This window comes from Chiroxiphia lanceolata, chromosome 5 (assembly GCF_009829145.1).
Source record: "Chiroxiphia lanceolata isolate bChiLan1 chromosome 5, bChiLan1.pri, whole genome shotgun sequence".
NCBI classification, from domain to species: Eukaryota; Metazoa; Chordata; class Aves; order Passeriformes; family Pipridae; genus Chiroxiphia; species Chiroxiphia lanceolata.
Genome location: NC_045641.1, coordinates 22,182,045 through 22,194,423, shown reverse-complemented (window position 1 = coordinate 22,194,423; position 12,379 = coordinate 22,182,045). Strand labels below are relative to the sequence as shown.

Below are 12,379 nucleotides of genomic sequence, written 5' to 3'. Positions count from 1 at the left end.
CCCTGAAGGAAAAAATTAATACTAATACCCCCCACTTTTACAGACTAGGTCCCTTTTTTTAAGATACAATATGTTCTTCCAGCTAGTTCAGATCTGCTTAACACAATTCATTTTCTTTAACATATTGTTATTTAATTTGCTTTCAGTATAATAAGGAGCTTAAACCAGTAAGACATTAACACTATCACCCTTCTAGCCTGTAGATTGATTATTGCTCTTGCATCTATTCATTTAGAAAATGAAAATGAAATTCAGGAATATTTCATATACTGCAAATTGCAGCATTTATGAGGTCTCTTCATTAATCTATGTGAGGTAGAAGTGTCTGCCTTTTTTAAAATTCTATTTCCTATTGTGACATTAGTATATACAGATAGTAAAGAAGGCCATAGTCCCACTGTTATGATCTTCTAGGCAAGTCAAGACTGACCACAGCAGAGCTTGCTTGGAAGCTGAAATTTCAAATAAGAAGCACATTCTTTTTTTATACTGTTGTTTTAGGTTATTACTTGATTAACAAATTTTTCTGCAGACATCAAGGGACAAATAAATGTTAGAGAAGGTTTGAATCAGCTGTGGGAGGTGTCTGAATGAAAGGGAAAGCAAAAAAAAAGCTGAGCATCAGAACACACTTCTGGACAAAAAAGTCTATCAAAGAGTTTTTCAAAGCATTTGAAATTAGGCTTAACTTCTACAAGATCGGTTTTGTACTTTTCTCTGTTTGTGCTGACTATAATGTCACCAAAAGCAAATCAAACCAAAAGACGTCCCCTTGTCATCGTATCTGCCTCCATGCTGCCCTTCTAACATGTCTTGTCTTGATTTTGTTTTCAAGGGCACATCATAGCAATTTCCCAGAATAAAACATACCATGGATGTCCGGGTCAGACAGTTAGCAGTGATGTTTCTGCTTGCTATGGTTGATGCTCATCTGCCGAAGCCGGCACGGGCCCCTCTGGTTCTGCACAGGCCCTTCATGGTTCTTTGGAACGCACCAACAGAGCAGTGCAGGCTGCGGTACAAGGTGGACCTGGATCTCAGTGTTTTTGACATTGCATCCAACATCAATGAGACTTTGAGTGGATCCAATGTGACAATCTTCTATCACACTCATTTGGGGTACTATCCTTACTACTCAGATAGCGGAGATCCTGTTAATGGAGGGGTGCCCCAGAATCAAAGTCTTATCAAACACCTTAGTAAAGCAAAGTCTGACATTGACTATTGCATACCCATGAAGAAATTTCAGGGACTTGCAGTCATTGACTGGGAAAACTGGAGGCCCCAGTGGGACAGGAACTGGGGCAATAAAAGCATCTACAGAAATAAGTCTCTTGAGATTGTTTGGAGACGTCATCCTCGGTGGTCAGAAGAGAAAATTAGAAAAGTGGCTAAAGAGGAATTTGAAAATGCTGGCAGGAGTTTTATGAACAACACCATCCTTCTGGCTGAGCATATGAGACCAAATGGTTTGTGGGGTTACTATCTTTACCCAGACTGCTACAATTATGATTACAAAGAACATCCCCAAACATACACGGGGAAGTGCCCACCCATTGAGTCTTTCCGCAACGACCTCCTGCTTTGGCTGTGGAAGCAAAGCACTGCTCTCTACCCTTCTATATACCTGGATTATATACTGAAATCAAGTCCAAATGCACTAAAATTTGTTCACTATCGGGTTAAAGAGGCAATACGTGTTGCCTCAATTGCTCGAAAAGACTACGTTTTGCCTGTGTTTGTTTACTCCAGACCATTTTATGCCTATACTTTTCATGTTTTAACAGAGGTAAGCAGACAGACTTCTTTAGAAATTGAGAGATTTGAAACTACCTTTTAGAAAAAATACTTTCTAAAAGCTTTTCCTGTATAAAAGCACTTATGCATTTGTTTTTCATATTAAGGCAGCCCCTCTGAAAGGAAGTACTGTAGTCACAGCACAAAACTCTATACCTTTAAAGCATTAATGTTGCAGTGGTTTGGTCTGCTTCTGTAGGATAGCACTGTATATATTTAATGAGGGTAATTTAGAAAGAAAGTACAAGGAAATAATTTCCTGAAGGAAGTAATTCATTCTGATATTTTAATTCTTCAGGACAGCTTGTGAAATGAACTTGACAAATTTTGTGAAGTTTAAAACTAATTAGTGTAATGGAAAGACAAACTTTCATGAGAAAGGACCCTCAGGGTTTTTTGTTTCTTTATGCAAGCGTAAATTCATTCCGTATAGAAATAAACCAGTCAAGTAAAATAGTCTGGCTTGCAGTTCCCAACTCCTGCATGATGACCATTGACCACCTATCTCACTTTTCAGAGGAACAACATCTTCATGCCCAACATTTAGTGATAAAATGTGGAGTCCTTTTATTAAAGAAACCAAGTTTTCGAGTCATGCGATATTTCTTCAACCAAAGATCAAGTGCAATAAATATATAGTGTCCACAACATTGATGGTAAATTATATACATTCAAATCCCAGACTTCGTGGATATGTCATGACAATTGTTGCTGTGACTTTGGTTATGCACGTAATAGAGAGCACAGATGCTTATTCATTTCTCTAGTAGTTGTCCCAAGTGCCAAAAGTTTTTCTTCATTTGCTATCAATTCCATGAGAGGGAAGAAAACTTGGGGCAGAAAACTCATGAAAACAACCCCTTGATGACTAAGAGCATCTGGGAGTGTTCCCTCCCTTTGTTTTATGGACAGCTGCAAGAGAGGTCTGCTGCTGCCAAAGACAAGTTCTTACTCAAACCAGAACAGAAGACAGCAGAGAAGCGTCAAGAGAAAAGGCAAAGATTGGTCCAGTGAACCACAAGCTGCATGTGGCTGCATGGAGCTGGAACTGAAGATGTGCAGCAGAGCCCTGAGAGCCTGAGAAGTGTTTCAGGCTGACGCCAGGAAGAAAATGGCAATTTCAGGCTGCCTCTGGGAAGCAAATTATACATAGAAGTAATCATTAATTTGCTCTGTTCATTTTCAGCAACCAGGGACTCTCTGGAGATGTTTTCTGTGTGGAAATCACAGGTCCTAGCTGGCTCAGAAACCATGGGCAGATAGGCAAGGCTGGGTCCCACTGAAGGCAAGGAGTCACTGGGGTCAGTACAGGTAGGATTTCACCCAGAACACCTTTACTGAAGAACCCAGACTAGGAAATACGTGAGCGTTCTTCAAATGCAGTCTGTAATAATTCTTTTTTATAAAATTAACTAGTCTCTTGATTGATATAAAAATACCGTGAATGTTACCGAAAGCTATGAAAACTAACATGCTGTTACCAGCTATGTGTGAATTCAAAATCTGTGGTGGTATAAAGTTATTGTTTTACCTTGAGGTATTTTCTGAACAGTACAGTGGTAATTTGGAGTGAAGCTTCTTTCAAGTTACACTCTTTAACTCACCATCCTGTTTTCCAGTTGCATGTAGCCATTTACTTTTGGATGCTTTAAAGTTCACTTTACAACTCTGTAACCAGGGAAGATCTTTGCATAGCCAGAGAAACATATTTGGATTTTACTCACTACATATTTTCTAATACAGACAGTACCTAGCACCACAGGCAGCCATGGGACAGGGCTTGACATATCTCCAGACTATACACACCATCTGTGAGAACAGCTTGGGATCTGACAGGAACTTACAGGGTTGCATTTAATAACATTTTAAATAGGAATGATCCAGAAAATAATGTTCTTGTTTTCTTTCCTAGCCCTGGAGCCACCAGGATATTTTAAATGTGGGTTTGTGTGTTCAGATTTTAGATTAGATTGGAGCTTCTCATTTGATCCATGTCGTGCCCCTAAGTGATGCTCACGAAGTTACAAACAAGGTATGAAACCTTCCAGCAACAACGTGCATGAAGATGACAAGGAAAGATGCTTGTGTAGCACAATGACACCCAGGCTGAATGGCCATAGAAAAATTGGGATAGCAGGCTGTATTGTTACCTGAGTTCTGTCAGGGACTGGGCCAAGAAAACCACTGCCCTGGTCCATCAAGCTATGCAAGAGCTGTGCATTCTATTTCAACAGGAACACTGCTGGCACATTCAAGACTTGTGTGTAAGCTCTTCTGTACATAGTATGAAATATACAGTAAATAGAACAATGGAATCAAATGGAAAGAATTGTTATGAACTGAAGTTACTGAGGGAGAGACACAGGTCTAGCAGACCTTCAGAAAGATAAAAGGCCCAGGTCCCAAACAGATGCTGTAGTTGTGTGTACTGTACTTTTCACCCCAACTGCACCTTGAAATCAGGTGAGTTGTGCATAAGGTGCCTGAGAAATTAATCCTGCTTTTTATCTTAGAAACAATTTATAATTTCTGATTTGGGATTCAAATCATTATGAAAGATTTCTGTATTTTCTAGAAATGCAGTTTGCCATCTGTAGGGTATTTAGAAACTTTCTGTGTTGACAATTCACTACTAAGTGTGAGGGAGAGGGAAGTCACACAGTAGCATCTGTGCTTCCTGACTAGATGGCTGAAGTCATTAATAAAGCTGTATGACAACTGACAAATGATGAATAATGGATAACAATTCTCTTGTTCACCTACAGATAGTCTTCTCTGATGACCAGGTGTGCATGTGTACAGAGACCATTCCCTGCAACCATGCCAGGCTTGCAGTACCATTCCTGAATACAGAAAATACATCTGTAACTAAGACTGTTCAAAATTTGAAGGAAAGATTACAGATGTGCTTGTTTTTCTTTCCTCAGCTTGTAACTAGAACTGACTCTCCTGTTTCCTCTTGAGTTCCAAAACAGAAACAGTTTGTCTCACCTCCTAATTTTTTTAGTGTCCAATGCAGTAACTTGGCTCATCTAAATACGGAAAAATATTGACAGAAACTAAATCCTCCTCCTCCCTGCCAAATCAGCTGTCTGTTTGGAGACAGGCCTGCATAGTCTTGAGGACCTTTGGTTGATGAACACTGTCCCCGAAAGCTCAAACAAGAATGAGCATCAGAAGGGAAAAGGCTTTGTTGACTTGTTAATCATTTGGAGAAATACCAGTTGCCTATGTCTGATACAAGGAACGAATTAGGATTCTCCACCTAGACAAATGCAAAGATGCTCATATTTAAAATAGCTAATTTTTAAAAAAACTGTATGTTTTCTTCTTATGCTTACACAGAAGAACCATGCCAGTGAGCCCCCACCAATGCCAAGCTGTGCTGCGTGAGGAGGGTCACTTGGTTCGGTCCCAAAACCAAGGCTGCTGTGTCCACCAGAGGCTGCTGGTGGAGCTAGTATGCCTCACTCAGGTCTTCATGGAGGCACCTACCTATCTCTAGTCCCAGTTTACTACTCTCAGCCGTTTGGAGAGGCACATATCTTTCCTTTTCTGAAAATGCTCAAATGGGCAGTGAAACCTTTATTTTATAACCCTGTCTGTGGCAGGGGAGGGGTGGTGGTGGTGACTCCTTCTTTGTGTGACTATCCACTGATCATAGCACCTACCTCTGGTGCAGAAGCTCTTGGCTCTGTTCTCTTCTGAGCCCACTCAGGATGGATCCAGCACCCTGTGTTAGGCACCAGAAAAGAGTTAAGGAATCATCAGACCAAAAAGAACAAGTGATGAGAGAGGAAAAATAAAAGTAAGGGCACAACCTCCTGTCCATAGGTTATTTGGGGAAAAGCCCTTCTGTGCTGATGGCTTTTGGGGTACTGAACATGACAGAGTCATTCAGTAAAAGACATAACTATGAGAGTCAGAAACCTTAATTCTTTCCTTGTGGGCAGGTTACCTAATCATTAAAATGAATTTGTCACAAGCTGTAGTCAGGTTCCCACTTGTTTCTTGCTCTTCCTTTGAATCTTCATTGGGTTGGTGCAAAGTAAAATGGCATCAGAAAGAAATGTCATCTGTAACTGAACAGTGAAGGTAACACTCTCTAGGGGGTTAGATGGAAATTATGTATCTTTTAAGTGTGGGGAAAGAGAGAAAAATTCAGAACATGTCTTTCTAATTCTTTTTCTTCCTGGGAAGGACTCTTAGCACTCGAACTTTGTTTTAAAGAATACAAAAAAAGGAAATGTAAGGTGTAAGGAGAGTGTTTAAATGAAGTCCCATACAAATTTTTTGCAGTGAGCTGATGTTTTCACCAGCATCCAGCACCTGTGCAGGTGCTATAAGAGTCCTTTAAGCATCCCTAGGGAAACATACCTTCCAATAAAATGCCACATTTTGACCTTAGCCTGAGAAAAGTGCTGAATTGCTCAGTTGATTATTGATTATTTATTCTGGCTGTCTGATAAGTTTTCATTAATTTGTTAATGAGATCTGAAATGTGTTAGTGCTAAATCACTCAACCATCATGCGACTAATGTAGAATTACAGTTAAGCCTTTGTATCTTGGTAAACTTCATAAAATACTTTACAGTTGAGGAAAGCCTGAGAACCCCAAGTATCAAGATGTCAGACTGTATTTCACATTCTTTTAACATCTGATATTTTGATCTTTAATTAACATACTTTTTGTTATTGATTAATTAATTTGCATAGGAAACAACACCCCCATTTCCCACTTTAAAATAACCCCTGGAGCTCACACAACTATCCTTTTAAAAACTAGCACTGGACTGTACAATGTTAAGAGTAGAAGACTCTAAAAGACTGCTTGGATGATCAGTGGCAACATGAACTTCAGGCAAGATCGATTATAGTCTGTATCACTCTGAACCCTGCACTAAAAGCCAGTAGGCAGGCTCTGCTCTTCCAAACTTCTGCAGGTTTTCTGCACTGTTTTGTCCAATCTTAAGGGTCAAAGCCTCTGCTCACTCTGTCTTCTCTATAATTGTCTTCAACTCTTCAGTGGATTCTCCTTTTCCCGGGGCATTTATTTGTGCCTTCTTTTATATCTCTGACCATAAACGTTTCAGGAACAGAGACTGTATTACTGTGCATTGACAAATAAACAGGCCCACTTACACAGAGAAATAAATTATTTAGTGGTAATTAACAATAATAGCATGGTTCTTCCACTCTATAATTTCGCCTTTCTAAGATGCCACCACCATACCAAGATAATTTGGCTGGTCTTTTGGATTGTTTTTTCATAAAAGAGGTGCAAAGAATTTGCTCTTTCTTCATCAACCCAACAAATATTGTAATGTCTGTCATTACAAATACTGATCAGAAATTACTTTTTAATCAATTACTGCAGACAGAAATGGTTTTAGATGGTTTGATCATACCTTGAAATTTGGGGAAAGAAGAAGTTCCACCCTTTGTATTTTCTAAGATTGAATTGCATTTCTCTGGACAAAATATTCACAGACTCAGGGAATGGCTTTAAGACACTTGCAAGATACGTTGCTATGCTGTTGGCAAGGCACCAGTGCCTCCTCTTCTATGCTCAGGCTGCTCTGGTAGATTTGCTACTGCTATTGCTACAGCTTGGCTGCTTATTGGTTCAATACTAAAAGTGAACATGGTTAAATCAGTATGCAAATATGTGTGCTTTTCTTACCTCCATTTGGCACTATGTAGCAGAGAGGGAGGCTTATTTTTCAAAGCTATGTTTCCTGGACTAATGGCATTCATGCTGATAGAAACAGCAGTCCTGTAACTGTGTTGGTATGGCTGAAGAAGCATGAGTTAGACTCCTGCCTAAAGCCTATCAACAGTAATTAGACACTGTAAGGGTGATTTAACGATGTGTGATCATACTTCCAATCACTTGCCAAAAATTGTGGCTACGTAGGTTTGGTAATCATTCAAAGACTGGTAGACAAAACTGGTCACTCAATTCTTACTCCACCAGTTTGGTTGGAGGAACCCTTGTGAATAAACTATAAGGATCCCAATTACTATTATTGAGTAGTCACTCTTGAATGCCACCTATGCAAACCTATGGAGAGACGCAGAAGAGCTTTCTGAACTAAACATGGATTTTATTGTGAAGAATACCACAGGACTAATATTGCCTCTGGGGGGGAAAAAAAAGTGATTCCCATATCCCAGTGCTTTTTCACTTCCACTTTTGTGTCGTTGTTTTTCTGATGTGTGGTTTTGGCCTCCTTTTTCAGACAGATCTGGTCAATACCATTGGGGAAAGCGCGGCTTTGGGAGCAGCAGGAGTTGTTCTCTGGGGCAGTATGAAATACGCCAGCTCAAAGGTAGGTCTTATCAGTTTATCAACATTTAGGAGTCAGCTCAATATCTCTTCTCTGCCACCACACCCTCCATAACACCTATCTATCTTTATCAATGTCATCAACCAGCAACTGAGGAGGCTGACTCAGTATTGCTTTTAGGTCTTGTTAGTTCTATACTATTGTTAGGTTGAGAAGTCCCATTGCTCTAGAGCACATTGCTTTGGGCAGGTCATTTGTAGCTCTGTGGAATAATGAGTCCAGGTGAGAAGAAAGACACGTTTCGAAACAGTGCCATACCAATATATGTGCTGTTTGTTTTACTCTATTCTACTTTGTAGCTATGGCAGTTGTATAGATCCACTAAGAAGGAATGGAGTCTGGAGGTAGAGTATTTTCTCTGATTGCTAGTGTTGAAATCACACACAGGAAATAACACTGCCACAAGAAAAGTCCTAGTTTCTGCTGCCAGGTTCTTCAGGTTTTCTCAAATAATCCCTCTTGAGGTGATGGAGGAGATGGGAGGCTGCACTGAAGTTTCCCAGGAGGCATGGCAGTCTAGCCCCCACTCACTCCTAAACCTTGGCTAGGCTTTAGTGCCCACTCTGCTTTTCATGCAGTCTGTTCTTCTCCTAAGTCTCCGGCAAAGCACTGCTGATTTGGGCAGAGGAAGCAGGAAATCTGAACTGGAACTTTCTAGCTGCAGCTGCAACAACTTTTCTGCTGGTCGATGAAAATTATGTGGCTCCTGGTAAACTGATGGGGTTGGAGAGATCAGGGCCAGAGTAGTAACCCAATATGTGCTTGAAAACCTATTAGTCCCATACACTGCTCCTAGTTGGTAATTACTACTACTTAAGGAACTAGTTAGTCTCAGATTAACACATAAACTTTGCTTCCTGGGACTCATCCCTAGCCTAGTACTGTATGTTTCTACCAGACACTCAAATAGACAGTATAGTAAAAGTCAATTTTTTTCTAATCTTACACTGGAAGTAAGATCATTAAGCCAATTAGATCACTCCAGTATGTAAGTCCAACAAGATTTTATCTCAACTGGTTACTTTAGCCAAGAACAGTTTAGTACTATCATCTTAGATATAACTTGGGCATAGTGCTAGCTACTGAGAAATATGTCATGGTTTTTTATTATTTACAGGAGAGCTGTTTAACTGTGAAACAGTACGTTGATGGACCCTTAGGACATTACATCGTTAATGTGACCTCAGCAGCCAAACTCTGTAGCAAAGTCCTGTGCCAGAAGAATGGAAGGTGTATCCGCAAAATCAGCAACTCTTCTGCTTACCTCCATTTGTCACCCACCGATTTTAAGATCCGAAGCCATCACTCAGAGAAAGGCCACAGGTTCCAGGTGACTGGTGAACCCAGCCTGGAGAGTATTGAAGCCATGAGGCAGAGATTCGTTTGTCAGTGTTACCAGGGCTGGACAGGAATATTTTGTGAATTGCCTGACCAAAGGCTATTGGAGCATTGGATTCATGTAGTGTTCAGTAGATCAAGAAAACAAAAGCTTTTTATCTTCCTCTTAGGAGCCATACAGCTTCTTCTGCTTTGTTCCACACACTAAAGTCTTCTGAGGCAGTGCAAGGAAGTAAGAAATGGTGCCTCTAGGAGTTCTGCTCCTTGGCAAATTTTTATTGTACAGGGAAAAGGCATTGTGGATTAAATGACTTTATCCTGTTTTATTCATCTCTCACTCCTGGAATTGCTTCAGACACTAAACATTTTGAAAGCAGATCCCTTTTTTTTTTAACAGCTCCTTTACTCCTAACTCATGTTTTACTCGTACATTCAACAGATGCTTCTGCAGTGGCAGTGAAACTTTTTTACTGGAGTAAAAAAGTTGGATGAAATTGTACAAAGATTCAACCATGTAGAAACTTTAAAAAAAAAAAGAACATAGAACCTCTTTATTTCAGGGCTGGGTGATTTAACATGGTGATGAGGAAAGTCTTCATGTGGACCAGGGATCACAAACTGTTCACTGCAGCTCTTGCTGAAGTCAGGTGGCATTTTGTGTGAGCAGCAGCATTGTACCCAAAGCCACATCCACCACATCCACTGTGCCCAAAGCTCACTGATCCTACTGCTTCTTCATGGGCAGTGTGAAGAGTATGGAGTTATACATCAGCACACACTTTTAAAATTGTATATTTCAGTATTTTGAGGCCTAATTTGACTCATTACTTCTAGAGGTATTTACAATGCCATAAGTTTCAAAGGTACTTTTGACTGAACAATTCCTTTTAAGTGAGGGGCTCCTGAGCTCTGAGAGCAGTGCTGGCAGCTGGTACCCCACAGTGCTTCTGCCTGGGCAGGGAATGGTGGAGTGTTTCTCTGCTCATTCTGAGCCCTTGGGAAGGAGGCAGCCTTGCTGCTTGGCACCCCTGCTGCCTTTGGAGCTGCTGCAGGTCTATGCTTTCCACTGTCTGGTCAGTGACTGGGAAACAGGAACAAACTGACAGATCCCACTCTCACTGTCCATCTCCCTGATGCAGGGCAGGAGAAAATGAAGAACTCTATTCATTGGAATATTTTGGCTTGCAGCCTTCAGCTGCAGATGGGAACCTCTTTGAAGGTGGTATAGCTTAATGAACTACTGATTACTGGTTAATTTAGCATCCATAACACGTCATACTTTCAGACTGTGGCACGTCCATTTGCAGTTATTCATTGGTTCACGTTCATGTGTGAACAAATGTGTTTTCATCAAAGACCTCTCTGTCTTCCACACAGCCTTTTGATATAACAATGGATGCTTTCACTGAATTGAAGACAAAGCCAAAACATTCCCTACATCTCTCTGACTTATGGAAGATACTAAAATGATTTTCTTTTGAGGCTTTTGTATGATGCATTGAACTAAATATTGTTCCAGATCACAGACGCAGACATTAATAAGAATCCCACATACGGGTCTAAAACATTTTTGGGCTCTTACCAGTGGCTGTATTGATCATCTGTGGCCTGACTACATTGCTTACAGTACATAGCACCCTATTGCTGTAGCAGTTTGATTAAGATCAGCAAGGCTATATGAAGAGAATATTCAACTGAGTAAAGAGGTCTGAATCTGGCCCTCAGTCAGGTTCCCTTCTTGATACTGCCCTAAATTACTTTAAACATTAACATGTCACAATTGATGTGAAATTTAAAGCTTTGGTTCACTCAATCAAATACCCAGCTCACAAAACATCTGCAGTGGATATGTTAATGCTGCAAACCTAGACACTGAAATGGGACTGACTTCAGTTAAACAGAGACTTAGTGCTACCTATAGTGAGTAGTGCTATAGCTATACAGCTATAGCTGTAATGACGTGCTGAGAAGCTACAGAAGAACTTTTGCTTTGCAATTTGTAACGACAACAGATGACAGCACACTTGAAGATAAAAAACTTCATTACTTTGGTGTGGGAGAGAAAGGATTAAAATTAAAGTTTAGAAAAATGGATAGCTATTAAGGGGCCTACGCCTTTAGACAGAAGTTATGGTGTTTACATTTAAAAATATTTTTTATTGATTTTATATATATTCTGCTTTAGCTCCTTCATTTGGTTCAGAGTTTGCTAAAATTCAAGGGAACTTACACATACTTCAGTATCTTGAGAGCATAGAAACAATTAGCCCAGTTTTGCTAAATACTTGTCACCAATGTAGGTCTGCATTTAAACTGGATGCTTCTGTTTTGTGTAACGCTGTCCTGTGTTCTGAAACCAGAACTGATGTGAAAACGGTGTAATGCTTATGCAATGTGTCAGTGAAATGTGTTTATAAAATGTTCTGTGCCACTTTGTAATGTGTTTTCATTATTTCTGTAGGCTTATAAAAATAAACAGCATAGTGACAAATACACTATTTATTTGGGTAGCATAAATTCAATTAAACTGACATAAGGTCTTCATCAGCTAAAGTTCTGCTACTTTGTGCGAAGTTCATGCAAACTATACAAGTGCTGTGGGTGAAGTATCAGTGTTCCTGATTCAGTCTGTTGTGTATATTCTCTATTAGGGAATAGCAGTAGAGCCCTGTGCAAGTCTATAAGGCTCTGTCAGTTTATGCCAGGTGTAAATTTGCCCAATGACCCTTCTTTAGTCATTAGGTTACCGCTTCACACAAAAGAGTGTATGAGTGTCTGTGGTAGTACATTTACCTGGACACAAAGGTGTTTTAATTTGGCTCATATATTTCTGTGAAAAACTGCACACCCAGTTCTGTATCCTCATCGCTAGGTTGTCTTAGGTAGAAGACAAA

General features: G+C 40.1%; 1 protein-coding gene across 1 annotated transcript; it reads left to right on the top strand.

Annotated features, from left to right (window-relative positions):
• Window positions 1-871: 871 nt before the first annotated feature.
• LOC116786816 (hyaluronidase-1-like) lies at window positions 872-9,693 on the top strand. Its single transcript, XM_032687826.1, has 3 exons — window positions 872-1,789; window positions 8,040-8,129; window positions 9,265-9,693. Exons 1-3 carry the CDS (start codon window positions 872-874, stop codon window positions 9,691-9,693), a joined length of 1,437 nt encoding a protein of 478 aa, XP_032543717.1.
• Window positions 9,694-12,379: the final 2,686 nt, after the last annotated feature.

Coding starts and splice junctions, on each gene's coding strand:
- LOC116786816 (XM_032687826.1), top strand. CDS start 872: ATGGATGTCCGGGTCAGACAGTTAGCAGTGATGTTTCTGCTTGCTATG. Junction 1,790..8,039: donor CTTTTCATGTTTTAACAGAG/GTAAGCAGACAG, acceptor CTCCTTTTTCAG/ACAGATCTGGTCAATACCAT. Junction 8,130..9,264: donor TGAAATACGCCAGCTCAAAG/GTAGGTCTTATC, acceptor TATTATTTACAG/GAGAGCTGTTTAACTGTGAA.